The 18,518-nt window shown below is 54.0% G+C and overlaps 1 protein-coding gene across 8 annotated transcripts in view; it reads right to left on the bottom strand.

Moving 5' to 3' along the window:
• Positions 1–15,560, bottom strand: part of Syt7 (synaptotagmin 7) — a 59,063-nt gene extending 43,503 nt beyond the window's left edge. For 2 of the 8 annotated variants that reach the window (XM_041661907.1, XM_041661909.1), the window contains exon 1: positions 14,952–15,559. In XM_041661907.1, coding sequence (XP_041517841.1) covers positions 14,952–14,982 — 31 coding nt within the window. In that variant the 5' untranslated portion in view covers positions 14,983–15,559. Of the gene's footprint in view, positions 1–14,951 lie in introns of all 8 variants that reach the window. The other 6 variants (XM_041661908.1, XM_041661910.1, XM_041661905.1 and 3 more) reach the window with 5 other exon arrangements.
• Between the last annotated feature and the right edge of the window lie 2,958 nt (positions 15,561–18,518).

Raw genomic sequence — 18,518 nt, forward strand, 5'->3', positions numbered from 1 at the left:
CGGATGGGCCAGAAGCTGGTCCAGCAAGAACTGGATAGGGACATGTCAGGATCCACAAGCACTCCAACTCCTCATCAGAAGGTGAGGCCTGGCAAGCTCCAGGGTTTTATCCACGCCTCCCCTATTTCTGCTCTCTCTTCCAGCAGAAATCATCGTGGCCTAGGGAATCATGGCTCACATTTGTACTGTGAGGAACAGTTTGTGAAGTGCTGGACAGTTTACCGAAGGTTTTACATCCACTATCACACTTAATGGAGGACACGAGGGCATCTTCTGTCCAGTCACCTCCTCCCCACACCACAGTCATCCTCACCTCCCACAATTCCTGGCCTGGAATTGCTTTGAGTGCCGGCCTTCAGCCTCAAAAGGAAGGGAGACAGGCTATCTGTAGACGACAGAGATCTGCCGAGGCCAGAAGCCATCAGGATCAAAGCCGTTTGGGATGGACAGGTTCAAGTGTCAGCTCCATGCAGGGTATCTGGCCAAGTTATCCAGGAACCTGCTGCTCTCCCTGCCCACCTTGTTCCCAAAGCTGATGAGCTGCCTGGGTAGCCATGAAAATGATCACATCCATCAGAACAGCAGGGACCCAAGGAAGGAGGAGCTCACAGGAAGAACCTCTCCTGCAGGAGCGTGGAGCGGGGGCAGGATCAGGAATGTGTGATGATTAAGTACAAGCCTTGACCACTAGTTACTCCTATGAATAATGCATTGTTGTGCCTTGGCCTAAATCAGCATCTTATTGTTATTAATAATACACGGCGGCACAGAGGCTGGAGTTGGAACGCTGTGCTGTATCTCATTGGAGGATCTCAGAGCACCACGCAGTTCCTCATACTGATGACTCAACGCCACCTCCCCAGGCTACAGGCTTCCTTATGGGCCAGGAAGGGCACATGTCCTTCTCTGACTTCCTCCCACCTGAGGCTTGGAGTCACAAAGGCCACATGAGTGAGGACTCATCCATCCTGGATCTCAAGTACTCATCCAGGGTTCTGGGTGGGGGAGGGAAGGGCACTTAATCTTCGCCAGCTCAAGGGCTCTTGACGATGCAAGATTATGTGAAGCAGCTTCCGGAGATGTTTAAGAAGGTAAGAGGTAACTAGAGAGGGCCTCCAGATATGGGCAAGGAGGATGGAGAGACACTGGTAGGGATCTGAATCCTGCTCTGCCACTCATCAGTTGTGTGACCTTGGACTACTCACTCGGCTCTCTGTTCTCAGCCTTGTAGCTAGAACTTAGGGTGTCCCTCCTGTGCCTGCTAGTTCACTATGTCTCTGTCACAGGGTTAGATCTGAGCCACTGAGCGCTGCAGTGCTGCCCGTGGTCCTGAAACAGATGTAGGACCGGCCATCCCTGTCCTTGGTGCTGAACAGTTCTCGGTCCCAGAACTGTGATCTTCTCATTGTTCCTCTAGACTGAAACCTTCTCGCAATTACAGAGCAGTAGCTCTACCTTCCTCTGCCGGTCCCTCCCTGACCAAGCCCCAGCTGAAGCCACCAGAAGACTCCAGAGCTCCTTTTCTTTAGATGGCGAGGCCCCAGGAAGTCACAAGTCTCTCGTCAAAAGTAAATACCACACCCTCTTCCCTCTAGGCAGTCTGCCACACTGCCTCCTGGTGGCAGTCTTGGAACTGCACCCAGAGCAGGAGCACAGAAGGTCCCCAGTGGTGGTGCAGGGTGCGCCGGGAAGGAGCAGCAGAAGGCCTGGCCCCCGCCGCCCCCTCACTGCTCCTAGGGCAATCTGGCACTCTGAGCTTGCATCGTTGCCCAACACATGCACGCTCCAACTCGTCCGTCCTTGTCCTAGCCTGGTTGGGCGCCTTGCTGCTCGGGTCACAGTGCAGACTGAACACAGATGACCAGAATAAACCAATCAAAACTTGCCGATTCCTTCTCCAGGTGGTGGGCGGTGTAGACTTGACAAACATCAACCCTCTTCTCCCATTGCTAGGCCAGAAAACTCCTATAATTTGCTTCCCTCAGGGCAGAGCCTCCATCCCCCTCAGTCACCTAAAAGAGGACCTCCTCACAGCCCTTCCCTAGAAAAAAGTGAGCAGCTTGGGGAGGAGGCCATACCCATGAGACACTCCTATTCTACAGGTGGGAGGTTCTTTTTTTTTTAAAATATTTATTTATTTATTATGTATACAGTATTCTATCTGTGTGTATGCCTGCAGGCCAGAAGAGGGCACCAGACCTCATTACAGATGGTTGTGAGCCACCATGTGGTTGCTGGGAATTGAACTCAGGACCTTTGGAAGAGCAGGCAGTGCTCTTAACCACTGAGCCATCTCTCCAGCCCCCAGGTGGGAGGTTCTTAAAGAAGCAGTTGCGCTTGGTGATGCTACAGATCTATGCTAGCCAGGCTGGCTGAAGAAACTCCCCCTAGTCACCCAAAACTAAAAGCAGGAATAAGGGGGCTGGCAACAGGGCTCAGCTGGTATATATGAGTATACATATGGCACACATATATTTATATCTGGTATATATATGCACCAGGCCCTAGGCTGCTGGGAACGATGGTGCACACCTGTAATTCTGTATTCAGGACATAGAGGCAGGCGGGACTCCTGAAACCCTACCTCAGCCAAATGAACAAAAGCAAAGCAGATGAAGTCACTGAAGACAATACTGAACCCCAGATTCTCTGACTTCGTGGAAGGAGTGACACTGATTCCCTTTAATTGCAGTAGAGCCGTCTAGTGCCATTGGCTGAGCACTTGTTACATGGTAAGCGCCATGCTAAGAGCTCTACAAACATCAGCCTTGCAAATGCCCACCGGAGGGAGTGTCACAGTCAGCCTCTTACACATGGAGAATGTGGGGACCAGAGGGCAAGAGTGAGCCCTCAGAGTGGTGCAGCTGGTTAACATGAAGGCTGGCACGGGAAACCAATCTTTGCACCCTTAAACTTCAGCTCTCTTCCATCGTTCCAGAGGCCTCACCCTCCCTCAGGTACCAGCAAGACCATTTTCTCCCTCCGTACCCTCACCTCTCAGCTGAGAGTCACGTGGATGAGACAGTAGCCATGCACTCAGCAGTGTGTGTAGCCTATGTGTTATCATAGCCACTGACTGAAACTCGTGACACTGAGGGCTGAGGGCAGGCAGGGATGGCCTGGTTCTGACCTCACAAGAGTCCACACTAAGGCTCAGAGGAATAAATGGCTTGCTCTAAGTCACATTTTGAGTCAGAACTCAGTTGAAGGAGGTGAGCCTGGCAGTGCAGTACTTATTTCTCACTTGCTCAAGGCTGAGTGCTGGGTCCATAGGGCTGGAAAATCCTCAGGGCTAGGAGGCTTTCTGAGGCCCTGACCCAGGCTCCCTCCCCTCCCCTCTTCCTGCTCCCCAGAGACCACCAGCTGGCTCAGCTTTAAGTTGAAGTCTTGGAGTCTCATTCTAAATGTTTTTTTTTTCTTCCAGGCAATTACCTCCTGCTAATTAGGAAGCAAGGCTGCCAGTCCCAGGGCCCTGGACTGACCCCTTTCTCCACCCACAGGGATGAGGGTATGTGGAGGCAGTGAGTGCCAGTACTAGTCACAAACACTTCCTGGGTAGGAGGATCGAGGAGTTTCAAGGACATGGAGAAGGGAAGTGAAGATGCTCAGAGGTGAGGGGGGAGTGAATGGGAGTGAGCCAAGAGCCCAGGATTTAGAAGCAGCCTAGACACACTCATGTAGAATAATAGAGACCTGGGCAGCAGAAGGGGCTAGATTACCTGGCATAACATAGATATGAGGAAGTTGGGAAGGAAAGAATGAAGGAAAGAGTCTAAGGAACTGACGCAGAGATAGACAGATCTCCGTTCTTCAGAGAGGAGAAAGAAGGTACCCTATAAGATGGCCAAGATTACAAAAGAGAATGGCAAAGAGGGAGATACTAGGAGACTCCAAGAGGGAGAAGGAGACAGGAAGGACAGGAAGGAAGGAGGAATCACTGGAAGAAACCCCAGGGAGGAGTGGAGAATGAGGGAGAATGACTTGGAGTAGCAGCTCCCAGAGCCCCAAGAAGGGTTATTTCTACATTGTTGTCCTTGAGCCTCCCCAATGTCAGTACCCAGCCAGCCAGGCCTGCGTGCCTTCATCCTACACAGCCACAGGTGTGGGCAGGCACGATGATCACCCACCGGCTAGCTCATGCCCCAGATGTTCCACATTCTGGGGACAGCCAGCTGAGTTTCCTCCAAGCCAACCTGTAACCCCTTCCTGTGGGCTGAGCCAGGGGACCCTCCAGGGTCACAGTAACATGACCGGAGCACATGGGGATGCACGCTGCAGACTCTCCGTGTCTCAGCAGGAGGAATAACACATAAAGAAGTAGTGATTGGCCAAGGTCACACAGCGAGTGGGTGAGGAAGCCAGACAGAGGACTCTAGGACTCAGTCCCAGTCAGGGGTCCCATTCTCTGCTGAGCAGCAACAGCAGATGGATGTGAAGCCAGGCCGTCAGCAAGTCAGACCTTGATGTGGTGGTGTATCACATGGAAAGAAGCAAGCGTGGCCAGGGCTTGAAAGTGAGGCTAAAGAGGGAGGGGGCTGGGTAGGAGGGCTCTGCGAAGGCGATGATGGCAGCTAACACTATGGAGTAGTTACTAGGCACAGCGTGTCACTTGCTTAACACATGATGTGTGGGATCCCATTTGATCCCCATGACAACCCTATCACCCTATTCTAGTGAAGAAACTGAGATTCCGAAGAGCTAACCAGGGAAATGATTCTAGCCTGGTGGCTAGCCAGCCACTGTCCAGAAGACCCCTCCACTATGGCATTCATTATCTGAGTTCCCAGCTCTGATCATTTAGGCCCCAAATGCCAATGGGGAGAAGTATCATGAGGCCCCACATTCAATAAGTCCCATTTCTAGGCACTGTAGCCTAGGTTCTAGTCTTGGCTCAGCCATTCACTGTGTGACTTCAGGAAGGTTATTTGCCTTCTCTGGGGCTTGGTGCTCTCAACTCAACACCTAAGAGTAGGGGCCAGATAACAATGACGGTTCACGTATGTGGTGCCGACCTGCTGATAGACACAGTTCCAGTTCCAGGTGGCTTACACACCAAGATCCCCAGAGGCAGCACTGCTATCTCCCTTTCACACACAGAAACGGAAGCACTTCAAGGTTAAGTTGCCGAAGGTCACAATGTGAATCAGTACACAACAGAACCCATCACCTGTGAGTCTACCTGTGCAGATGTGTGTGTGTCTGTGCACATGTGTGTGCATGTGTGCATATGCTTGTGGAGGCCAGAGGACGACCACGGATGTTGTTCCTCAGGAGCTGTCCATTCTGGTTTTTTTTTTAACATCTTTATTATTTATTTTGTTTGGAGAACATGCAGGTGCCATAGCATGCATGTGGAGGTCAGAGGACAGCTTCCAGCAGATTTTCTTTCTTTCCACTATGTAGGTGCCAGAATTGAACACATGATTAGGCTTGGTGGCAGGTGCTTCCCCCATGGAGGATGGAGCCACCAGATATACCTTGTTCTGTTTTATCTTTCTTCCTTTCTTTCTTTCTTTTTTTCTTTCTTTCTTTCTTCCTTTCTGATACAGGACCTCTCCCTGGCCTAGAGATCACCAAGATGGCTGGGCTGGCAAGTTCAGGAATCCTCCTGTCTCTTCCTCCCCAGTGCTAAGATTACAAGGGTGTGCCACTGTGTGAGGATTTTGTTTTTAAATGTGTATTTTGGGGATTGAACTCAGATCCTTGTGCTTTCAAGGCAAGCACTTTACCAACTGAGCCATCTCCCAGCCTAGAAACTCTTTTTGATCCAGAGCCCCAACAGTCTGCCTGCCACCCTGTACTCTCTTGGTCAATTCCTGCATGTGGCTTATCATTCTTTACCTGTTCATCTGTTCTTAATCAGTATCTGCTGGGTATAGCCATGCTGGGTCACTCATGCTCACAAACATTTCAGCACCAAGAAGAAGCCAACTCTGGTATGTGCTTATGCGTGTACACACACACACACACACACACACACACACACACCCCTCTGGACTCTGGTTGGTTTGTGGAGCCTTGTGCCATGCTTCAGCAGAGGAGCACAGCCACGTGGTAGTGACGTGGGCCACCACACCCTCTCTCCTCTGCTTCCCTCTAGTGCCTGGGTGGCTGGGACGTCACATCACACACCAGCCGGCACCCTCATCCCCGCTGCCTTCCTTCCCTCATGCCTCTCCTCTAACAGAAGCAGGCACCTTCTCCAGGAAGGAAGCAGGCTCAGGCAGAGCCTGGCTCCCACGGCCTGAAGATGCCACCCAACTTGGGGGTGGAGAGGGAGAAAGAAGCATCAGTGTGAGGCTCTGGGGGGCTTAGGGTCTATGGTTCCTACCAAAGACCAAGTCTTCCTTCAGTCTGGCTGTCATAACTCTGCTCTCACAACCTTAAGGATGCCAGCCCCCCTTAGCCATTTCCAAAAATGAGACAGATGGGGGCCATGGGAACAGAGGGTCTAGCCCTCACTCCCAAGCAGGGTGATGGTACCACCAGGGCTCCTCTGGCTGAGTTTTGGCTGCACTCCTCCACCCCATCCCTGGTCCCTACGCTCTCCTCCCCCTGCCCAAACATCTCAGAGTTCTGGGTATTTTTAGGCCTCAGCTGACAGGCTGTGAAATCGCTCCCTTCGCACCTCCCCAACCAGGCGGGGGCTGGAGAGGGAGGAATGAGGTTGGGGAGGGCCACATAGACAATTTATTGGGCTCCTCCCAGGCTGGCAGGTGCCAAGTAGTGAGTGAGGGGCTCCTCCCCTTTTCCCCAGATCTTCTGGCAAGACAATCCCTCCACTTTGCTTGGAGAAGAATGAAAACAGGATAGAAAGGAACCTCTACTCCATTCAGGGACTGGAGAATAAAGGGTTTATAGGGGACGGCCCTAAGCACTAACAAAGGTGCTGGGGACATCCTCTGAGTCTGAATCTGCAGCCAAACAGAGTCTAAGCACTGCCTTCTGAGAAATGGGCTGAGAGACGGATTGGCTGGGATCCTAGTAGGATAAGGGAAGCGCTAGGCAGCATAGCTTAGTGGTTACCACCCAGCCTATGGACTAAGAATCACTCAAATTCTTTATCCTGATTTGTGGAATAATCCAGCCAAGACCCTTTAGCTCTCTGGTCGTCAGTTTCCTCACCTATATAACCTAGAAAACAAGGGGATACAGATGCGTGCCCGTGCACACACGCCCACACTCACACACACACACACACACACACACACACACACACACACACACACTCATATGCATGCATGGGCACACAGACGCAAATGGCAACATGTATACATGTGCTGCCAGCCCCTTAGTGTAAAGCTGTTTGCCCTGGGATGACTGCTCCCAAGGGAAAGAGGAAGATATATCCAGATCCTGCTGGAAATGGGCCCCTGTACCAGGGACCATGGGCACGTGGAGGTGGTGGGAGGGTGGGGGGACTTGCCTAGTTGTCATGGAGACAGCTTAGCTCTGTTGAGACTCTGGAGCCCAGACTTGACAACGTGAGTGTAAGTTCTGTGGTTCCTGCTATGGCCTCTCCCTGGCCCAAAGTGAGAAGTGGGGTGTAGAAGTAATCAATGGCGGTATCACCTATGTCCCTGCACCCTGGAACAGCTCACCTCCGAGGGGCCTTTTCTAATGACCCCAGTGCTAGAGGGCCCTCTCAGAGTCTCTACTCCTACCCATCCACACTGACTGCCCAGTCACTGGTTTGCTAAGGTTAGGACCCAGGTCAGCTGGATCCTGAAAACTTAAGGCCTTGGGCTCAGCCCTATTCAGGGGAGAGAATTAGGCAGGAAGACTGAGATGAAACCGGGCAGGTATGGTCCCTGCTGAGACTCTAACTCCATTGCCAGCCTGCCGCCAAACTTCCCATCTCCCTTACTGCCACACGGTTATAGATCTGTTCAAAAGGCTTCCATGACCTTACAAAAACAAAACACAACTAGGGATGTGGCTCAGAGGGTAGAATTTTTGGCTAGCATGCACAGGGCCCTGGGTTCGATCCCTGGTACTTCATAATCTAAGTGTGGCAGTATAAACCTATAAACCCAGCACCTGGAGGGTAAAGGCAGGTAGACCAGAAACCCACAGTCTTCTTTGGCTGTGGTAGAAGTTCCAGGCCAGTCTGGAATATATGGGACCGTGTTGCTCCTCCTGTCAATAGCCCAGTTCTATTACGGAAGCCAGGCCTTTCCTAATCTGGCCCAATTTACCTTCCCAGGCCTCACTCCAGGTTACAGCTTCCTAGGATCTCCCTTCCAGCCAATTCAGGCAGTGCTCACTACTGTGTCGACTGGCCAAGACCCCTCAGGCCCCTGATCCCAGTGGCCAAATGCCTGGCCTGTGCTTCCTCCCATGGCAAGCTCTTCTATGCTCTTCAAGACCCAGAGCTCTGCACCCAAAGCTCTTGGTTCCTGCAGCATGACTGGAATCCCGAGTTGACTTCTAATTGCAAGTCCTCACCGGGGTGTGCTGATGATGGACACACTATGTGGGGACAAAAGCACCTGTAACACAGCAAGCACCCCACGAATCTCTGCTATCTCGACCGGGACAGATCACCGTGGCTTCAGTGAAATCCTCCCCAAACTCTTCCACTAATGAAGTAGCATGCACGTCCTTCCCAGAGCTTCCAGAACCCCCGTCCCACACATCAATCTCTCAGAACGGGGTAATGTTGATGACAGCTGCCCTTCCACATCACGAGTGTTTACTACGTGTGAAGCTCGGGGATGACAACTTTTCTTGTCTCATCTCTCCTCATCCTCCAGTCACCCAGAAAAGAAAAAGCATCATCATGCCCATTTCACAGAGGAGGAAACTGAGGCAGCAGGGGAGGAGTGAGACAGCCACAGTTACTTCTGCAGGAGTTCCCAAGGACAGCAGGTGGGTCCAGGGCTCTGGCTTCAGCAAGTCATCCCTGCTAGCACACACCTAAAGTGCCTAGCATATACTGAGGGCTCTGCAAATAAGAGGTTGATACTACAGTGCTTGGCTAATGTTAGTGGTGGGAGGTGTTGGGTGACCTGGGGAAGAATTCCTTAAGCTACATGCCCTGCAGAACACAACCTACTCCATTCCTAAAGGAAGAAACCAGGGGCTCAGAGGGGCCCTAGCTCTGCTACACACAGGGAAAGGGATGGGAAGGACAAGGAACCCTAATATCTCACTGAGCCTCGAGACCCTGTGGGATGTTTTGATGAGCAACTCCTGTAGGGGGCTCTGGTGTACTCAGATTGGGCAGAGCACGAGAGGGCCTGCTCTGGGCTGGCCAAGCCAGCCGCAGCTCTCCAGCCCTGCTGACACTATCCCGTAGTAATGAGACGGATCCAATTTGTACCCAGAGCCCCACCGGGAGCAGCTGCCGCAGCAGGGTTTGAAGTAATTTAATTGGACACATTAGCCACACAGCTCTCTCCTCTACTCCCCTGTTTGGGGCTTCATGCAGGCACCCCTTTCTCACTTATCCAGCCCTGGCAGGAAGCAGGCGTGCACACCGTCAGTTAGAACAGACTCACTAGCACCCCTCTTTCCTTTTTATTGGGGTTACTGGAGGTGCAATAACCAGAGCCCCCCTTTTCTTGATGCCAACAGTAGCTGTGCAAGCCTACGGAAGCTGAGACTTAGACCTCCCTTCTGTCTCCTCCAGCAGCTCTCTCCACCCAGCAGCCCCAGAAGCCCTCATCCTCCCCAACTCCAAGGACACTGAAGGAGCAGGGCCAGAAGCATAATGCTGTTCTGACAATATGCTTGGCTTTGTCACTATCAGGGTAACTATTGATATAGGGGACAGTCCTTTTCTTAGGGTCTTGAGCAGGGGTGCAAACACACATGCATAGAATCAGACAGAGTCACCAACACACAGATTCGTTTAACCCAGCTAGACACATACACACACAGAGCCATACGGCATCAAGGTAATCTTGTATCTGTAGATGGAATACCCCCACGACCATTTCTTGTCCACACCCATGCATGCTTACAGCTAGGTGAGGCCCTGCTCCCTGAAGATGGAAGATTCAGAGGTGGCCAGGTTGGCAGGTTGAGGGTGTGGCAGGGGGCAGGCAGGATCCCTAGAGAGCCCACACCCTGCCAGGCTGAGTACAGGGCCAGGGGAGGGGCCCTCCCCAAAGCTTTCCATCACAGTTCCCCATGCACCTCAATGCACCTCGCTATGAATACACTCATTAGCTGCTGTTTACAGCGGGCAGGGCACTCGGCATTCGGATGAACACAGCTATTACGGCCAACCAGCTGCCGCCCGCACACGCACACACGTAGGTACACACAGTCACCAAGCTTCTACCACCACCCCGTCTTCCCCTTCCCCCTCACTCGAGCCCTGCATGCTCTGTCACGTGGATATACCAATTCCCCAAATGTCCCAACCAACCACCCGGGGTGACACACCTTTCCCAAGGGTCCCTTCCAGGTAGAAGCTGACAAGCCTTTCTGAGTAGCCGACGAGCCAGCCCACCTTCCTATCGATGGGTTGGAATGCAGGCATAGATGCTGGACTCTCTCCAGCCCTTTCCACAGGTCCCATGCTGTCTGCCAACTCTGTTCCAACCCTTGGGAATTCTGCTGGGTGAGACAAAGCCTGGCCCTCCAGAGGCAAATTGGACAGAGCCCAGCAGGGCTACCCCCTGCTGCCTGAAGGTCAGCACCTCCATGTCCATGGAACTGGCACAATTCGCTTGGCACCACTGGCTGGGGTTCCCTGGCAAGGTAGAAGGGTACCCAGGCTTATCCTGGCACAGGCTGGCTCCGGCACCTGGCCAGAGCGGTAACTGCCCCGATAGAGAAAGCTGACCTCATTGGCCATGAGGCCACCTGTGGGCACTGACCATGAAATGGGGACTACCCACAGAGGTGTCTGTGCCCACCTGGGATATCGCAGTGTCTCTGAGGAGCCCATCAAAGCAACAACTCCTCCTCCTCCACTCAGGATTGAGCCTCCCAGCCAGCACATGGCCCCCTCAGCAACTACTCCCCTGCTGTTCTGGGCCTCACTCCCCTGGGGGAAGCAGTTATTGAAAACGGTCCATCAGATTCAATAAGAATTCAAAGTCCCTGAGAGAATAGAGGGGTGGGTGGAGAGTAGGGGTAGCTAGGAGGGGACCACATGCTCCTCCTTTGCCCTTCCCCCATGACATGCTTCAATATCAGGGCTTCAGGGCCCTTGCTCTGTTGCCCTTGGAGCCTGAGGGTCAGCTAGGACCAAGACCAACTGCCCAAAGACCTCTCTTTGCTTACTTGGTGTCCACCTGATCCTCTCTACCTTCTAGTTTTCCTCCCGCCCCTCCCCACCACCTATCACAAGCTGGCCTGTCATTGCCACCATGAGCCAACCTTCTCTGGCACCCCAACCAACAAGGAGAGGATTCAGGATCATCTCTTTTCTCCATCCCTGGGTTCGTAAACACCTAGCCTGAGGGTCGAGTTGTCTCCACAAAGCTCAGACCAGCACAGAACAGAGTCAGTGGAGGCCTGTCTCTACAGCAACTCTATAGCTTAGAGGGGTCCCTATACCCAAAGGTCATCCCCTCCCAGCCCAACATTAGACCCTTTCCCTGCCATAGCTGTTGGAGGGAGTAAGTGTTCTGGAGTACTGACCTCAGCGCCAAGCCCCGGACACCGACATGACAGCACATGGGGTCAGCTAGGCGAGGAATGTCATTTGGAGAGCAGTTGTCAGGGAAATTGTGGGATAGTCTGTTTTTGTTGGGTTTCTATACCCATCCTTGGCTCTGCCGCTATCCATGGTCCTCATACCACAAACTGAATCTGTTCTTTCAGCCTTAATTCCAGCCTCACACCAACCCCTTCATCGGACTCTGCCCAGGGAGAAGATAGGTAGATTTAGACAGTTACTTGCCACGCCAAGGCCCTCTGCCCTATATGATCTATATGTATATGTGTACATATATATGTATGTATATGTATCCCTTTGCCCCTAAGGAATGACCTGCCTGATGGAGTGTCTGTAGGGGACAGAGCCAATAACAGGTGGGACAGATAGAGGCTTCAGGCACTGCTGTCCTGTGGGATTAACAAAGTCCCAGAAGCCTGGTGACTGAGTAAAGAGACCTCAGAACCTGACCTCTCTCTCCCAGCCCTTCTCTCTTTAGCCTTGCTCACTAGCTCACCGCAAGGTCACTTCTCCCTCCCTCCTCCTTCCCACTGCCATCCTGCCTGTCCTGCCTGCCCACTGCAACGCTGACCCCTGCAGGCCTGCTGAGGCCCTGCCCAGCTTGGGGACAGGCAGTAGAGACAGACTAAGGAGGCAGGCCAGGCCAGCTTTGGGAGGCAGAGGATGAAGGACAGGAGGGAGAGAGCAGGGGAGGCTGCAGGTAGGGCAGAGGTGGCTGGCAGTCTGGAGCGGGAGCTCATGGGTGAACACGGGAAGGAACAGGTCTGCATTCTCCATCTGGCTCCTGTTCTCCTCCACCTCTGCTTTCTTTATAACACAGGAGTAACAGTAGTGCCTGGGGGCCAGGGACCAGGTGGGAAGGGAAGAGCAGCCATCGGGTAAAGTCTTAGTCTTAGGATGAGCCCTATGGGGACTAGCAGAGTGAGTGAGCCGAGGGAGAGAGAGTACCAAAGGAACACTCAGGAACTGACCCGGGGCACGAGGAGCAGAAGAGGATAAGGTATCTTTTATTTATTTATTTAATAAGGCGACAATGGGCCACAGGTGTTCCTGAGGAGATGGATGAGGAGACCAGGCTGTAAGAGGTACTGGCTCCTGTGGGACCAGAGGGGAGATGAGGGACTGGTCTGAGTCACACAGGAATTAATTTGCATATCTCACTCCTACCTGGTGCCAGGCAAAGGGGAATAGTGGGTGGTTAGAAATGGGGGACATAGGGCCCTAGCTGTGGGTAACAGAATCTGGGAGACCTTGAGTAAGTTGCTAGGGATGGGAGCCTCCCATAGAGCTTTGGGGGTTCTAGGAAGTGGGCAGTGATACTAAGGGTCACAAAAGGCCCCCAGAGATCCCAAAGGAGCAGGAACCAATCATACCGTACCCGCTACAACCTATTTTTAGTCCCACCAGCCCAGTGCCCACACAAGAAACAAGAAAACCTCACCAGCTTCCTTCACAGTCAGAACCAACCTTGCCACAGGCATTGGTGGACCCTGCAGTTTCAAGGGGGCAAGACAGGCAAGCAGAAAGGGAAAGGTTCAGGGGCGGCCAGGCTGTAAGGAACAGCTGTGGAATCCAGGCCCTTTGCCCAGAAGATGCCAAGCACGTCAAGTTGGCCTCTGTGGAGAGGGCAGAGGTGCTTAGAGGAGTGGTAATGTCACGGCGCCAAAGTATTAGAAGGGTACTAGTGGGTGGGTGAACCCACGGCCCCAGGCCAGTGGCCTCACAGCAATGGAGACTATCCCTACTGCACTCCCTTCCATCCTCATTCCTGATCTGAGCTCTGAACTGGGCTGCTCGGAATGAACCAAGCACAAGGATGCCCCTGCCCTTGGTCCAAATGCAGGAAGCTGACTTTTCCTGGGGAAAAATGTCAGGGTAGGTGACCTGGGTTCAGACAGATGAGGGAACAGCCCCTCAAAGGTAATGTCCCTTCAGTCCACACCTAGAGGACGTTCAGAGAAGGACATGACGATCCAGAGGAGACTGAGTCTCAGACCCAAGTACTGGGTGAGTACAATGTCTGCCACCCAGTAGGTCAACATCAGTGGACTTGGAGTGCCCTTTGAGAGAAAACAGCAAGTGTGGATTGGGCACAAATGGGCAAAGCCAGTGTCCACCAGCTTGCTGTGCAGAGCATTAGGGCTTGAGTCCCCTTCTATGGACGGTTTCAGGGTTGATCTTTCTCACAGCACCTGCTTTCCCCAGAGACCACAGCAAGGAATCCAGAGACTCTTGTAGGAGTGGGTCTTAGGCTGGAGCCCCCACTCTTAGCCTTGGAGAGCAGTCCAGAAACAGAGACCCCGGAGGCCAGGAGGTTGAACTAGCAGAAGTGGGGGTATGGGGCTTCTTCGGAGTCTGGGCTTTTTCTGGTATCCCAGGTGGGAGCTGGAACCTGGTCAAGAGCTGCAGGGGACCTGCCTACAGGTGGGCACTGCGTGGGGGAGGCGTCAGGAGCCAAGGAGGAAATGGCAGAGCAATTTCCCGAGGAAGGAGGAGAGATTCCTGGCTTGGGCTCTAAAGATGCCAGAAGGATGCTAAGCCAACAGTGGGCTCCCAGGCCACTCCCTTTCAGAAAGGCAAAGGGGTGCGGCCCCTTTCCCCTCCCTCCCTGGTAGGACTGGAGTGAGTTTGGTGTTCTTTGAGTCCCCCTCCCCAAGCCCAGGAGAACATTGCCTGGCCACCCCCATTGTCATCAGCCTCTGAGATTTCTCTTCAGGTACCCCTGCCTCCCTTTCACCGCTTCTGCGGTTCCCCACCCCCTAGAAGCCTCTATCCCCTGCCGCTGCACCAGATTCCCACTTGCCCCCTGGAGCCCTCTCAATTCACAGTTGGCACCGCAGATGACACTCCGTTCCTCTGTGCCCACAATCTTGGCCCAAAGATCCTCCTTGCCCCGAGGTCCCCCAACATTGACGTCCCCAGGGCACCGGTGCTGGGGAGCAGGGGGTACCTCTGAAGGCACTGCCCGGCTACCACGGGGACAGCAGCTCCTCGCTCCGCCACACACGTTGTCCTTGGGCTGCTGGGGGTGGGGGGGGAGGTCCTTGTGGGGACACTGCGAACCCGGCCCCGGGCATCCAACCTAGCAACGTCCCGACTGCGGGGTCTGAGTCTGAGTCTCTGCCGCTAGAACCCACGCCCCCGGGGCTGGGATGACCCTGGTAGGAAGGGGTGCAATTCGTGAGGCTCCAGCCGACAGCAGCCCTAGGCTGGGGCTCCGAGACGGCGACCAGGCGCTGCAGCCATCCTGCCCGCCGGTGCGGGGCGCCCCAGCCCGTGCGGGGCGCCCCAGCCCGCGCGGGGCCGCGCTTACCTGGGCTGGCCGCCTCCGGGTCCCGGTACATGGTCCCCTCGTCGCCGGCTCCCTCCGGGCTCCTCAGAGCCGCCTGCGGCCGCGCGCTGCTCTGCCGCCGCAGCAGGGCATGGGGCCGGGCGACCCCCGGGGGCGGGTCCGAGGGCGGGGGCCGCGCGGGCTGCACCGAGCCGCGGAGCCGGGGAGCGGGGGCCGCCCGCCAGCCCTCCCGGCCGCCCGCGGAGCACGCTGCCGCCGCCGCCGAGCCGCGCGGAGCCTCCTCCCTCTGGCCTGCGCGCCGCGTGTGCGCGCCGGAGCGTGTGTGAGTGTGTACGAGGCGGAGTGTATGTGTGTGTATGTATGTCTGTGTGTGTGTGTGCGTGCGTGTGTGAGTGTGTGTATGTGTGTGTGTGCGCCCGGGGCACCGCCGGCGCCGCCCGCCCGTCGCCGAGCGCCACGGCCACTGTCACTGCTGCGCCCACTGCCGGCCGCGCGCTGCACTGCAGCCCTGGACTGGCCGCCGCCGCCCGGAGCCGCCCCGAGGGCACGGCCGCCGCCCCGCACACCCCAAGCGCTCACGAGGCCCGCCTGGAAGGGCCGCGGAGCTCCACGGCTAGGTTTGTCCAGACTATGGAAGACGTGACCCACTCGGCCCTTGCGCCACGGGTGGCAGTGGACTCGCAAGCCGCAGGGTCGCCCAGATGGCCACCTCCTCCGAGGTGCCCTCTTGACTCCGTTCCGAAAGGCGTGGAGATCCGCCCCGTGTTTTCCTCTCGGTGGCCACTCGAGGGCGTTAGCTCTGGACTCAGAACAGCGGAGAACCAGGGAAGAAGGGTTGGTGGGTATCAAAACCAGGAGTGGAGTGTGTTGCCAGCGCTGGGCCTCGGTCTGACAGTCTTGTCTTTCTCAGAGCTGGTGCGCTGCAGGAACAGATAGAACTAGAATCTCCACCTTCCGTGGGGTACTACGTATCGCAACCTTTCCCACCTCTTCGAGCTCCGTGAGAAAAGAAAGCAGCTGTTCAGCCCCTATTCATTCCTTTCTCGACCCTGTTCTCCCGGTCCTCCCCTTTCCCTTGACCCACTGTGCCCCTAGTAGAAATGAAATCCCCTTCTGTCAACCTTGAGGATCTCTTGGAGCTCTCTCTGATATCTGCTCCTTGTATCTGTTTAACGTTTTCCAAATCTGACGAACTCTGGGACAATATGATTCTGGGGCAGGGAAGAGACAGAATCGTGTCTCAAGAACTTTAAAGGCCCAGGACAGAACCATGGGGATGAGGTACCAGGCCTCCTCACACACACACATCTTTACACGTCTCTGCCCCCAGTACCCAGAAGTATACGAACAGCCTAGTTCACAAAAAGTCACAGACCCTGCCCACCGTGCAGGTCTTGCCCCTACCCTGCCCTGAAAGGGGTGGGTACAAATGGCAACATCCCTCCTTTCATGCAGTTGACAAGTGAACCAGGCTTTCCAACACTGAAGGTTTTTGCTCTCAGAAAGCCAGCTAGCTGGCTTCATACTGTGTGTGTGGCTCATGCCCTACCATACCTCCAGCTCCCTTGTGGTACCGCAATCAGCATCCATTGGGACAAATCTTTGCTCCAAGTGTCCCTCACTGTGTGTGTGTGTGCATCACACACACACACACACACACCATTCCCTGGAACTCACATGGAGATTACCCCCACACACAGACACACACACACACAACACACATTCACCTCCTCCCACAGCTTTTCCGGTTGAGAAATAGATAAGGAAATTCCCCCAGCAAACCTCCAAGATTGTTCCGGTGGAAAACAGATTTCCTGGGATTGAATATTCTAATTAAAAATGGAAGGGGAAGAAAGGCATGTGTAGGTTAGGGCCTGTAATTCTCCAGTGCCCAGAAATCTCAGCCCTCCTCCTGAGGTCAAGGGCTGTTTTGTTCCACATGCTGCAGCCACCCTCACTCACATGCAGCCAAGAATCCAGGAGCTAGTCATAGCCTGTGTTGTGGGGCCCCTGAAAACCCTAGGAAGCCAAGCCAGTAGGCTAGGGTCCTAGGGTCTCCAGCCTTTCCTCACTGCTCCTTCTGAATCCATCTGCCTCTCAGGGCCTTGTAGAGTGAAGAGTGCACTACCCCTATCCCAGCCATCAGTGGGTACCCAGGAAGGGCCCCCCCTCCCCGGGGAAATCTTCCTACTCCAGATCCCTCCCACCCTCCTAAGAGAGAGGTGTGGTGGGGAGCATAATCCCTTCCGTTGTAACTCAACATGCCCCCCCCCCCCCGCTGGGCATCTGGAAGCTCCCAGTTTCTCAAAGCTGATGAAGAGGACATCAGGAAGATGACCCAAGCCACCTCAGGTGAAAAATGGTGAAAGTCAAGCCCCTAGAGGAGACCCAGGAGCCAAAGCTCTGAGAGCTCACAGCCCAGGGTGCTGCTAGGGGACCTGGAGAAGTCCTTGCTTTAATTCCCAGATTTTCGCCTGCGATTCTGAGATCCATGAAAAGCTCCTTCCACTTGCTCCCATCTCAGGGCTTACAAATAAAACGTACTTCATTCTCTCTCAGCAGGCATGAAATAGCCACTGCGCCAACACAGAGGAGATGGACAGTCCCCAGACATGCTAGATCAAAACCTCAAGAGATGGCTTTGTGCAAAACAAGGCTCCAGGGCATTGTGGGTTTGGGTTTATTTCTTTTTTCTTTTTATTTTTTTGAGTACTGGGCACTGAGTCCAGGGCCTTGTTCTCACTAGGGAAGTAATCTACCACTGAGCTAAATCTTGAACCCCTTAAGACTTTGAAAACCCCTTTTCTGTGGGTCTCAAGGGAAGCAGCAGCATTGGAAAGAGGATGAAATGCACATGCCATGCATAGCTGTAGTCAGCCTGCACATACATGTAGCTCTGCCATTCATAGCTGTAGTCAGCCTGCACACACATGTAGCTCTGCCATGCATAGCTGTAGTCAGCCTGCACATACATGTAGCTCTGCCATTCATAGCTGTAGTTAGCCTGCACATACATGTAGCTCTGCCATGCATAGCTGTAGTCAGCCTGCACATACATGTAGCTCTGCCATTCATAGCTGTAGTCAGCCTGCACAGACGTGTAGCACTGCCATGCATAGCTGTAGTTAGCCTGCACAGACACATGTCTCGGGGCCTTGGTTTCTTCATTCTGCACAACGAGGATAGCAATACTTATTTCTTTGATTACTGTAAGATTAAATGTGATACCATTAACAATACTTGAAGCATCTGATTTATTCTTGATATTGATTCCTTTTTTTTTTATTCTTAAGAGAGACGCTGTATACACTCCATTCTCATGTTTTGCTTGTTGAAGAAATCACTTCAGAAGCAGTCTAACCTCAAACCATTTTGCTGCATTTGAAGGCTCCTCTCTCCTACTGGAGCAGCCTGAGAGCCCAGCCAGCTGGGAGTTGCTGCCTTCTGAGCACTCACAGGGACTAGGCAGAGGCAGGAAATGGGGTTTACCAGAGAGCTTAGGTCCTTGGACAAAGAACCCAGGAGACTGTGAATTACCCCCACCCTGCCATCAGGTCCTGGGCCTCTGGAGGGGACTTCAGGAGAGGC

Source organism: Microtus oregoni, unplaced genomic scaffold, assembly GCF_018167655.1.
Source record: "Microtus oregoni isolate MIOR12 unplaced genomic scaffold, Mior012 000012F_ref0000307, whole genome shotgun sequence".
Taxonomy (NCBI): Eukaryota; Metazoa; Chordata; class Mammalia; order Rodentia; family Cricetidae; genus Microtus; species Microtus oregoni.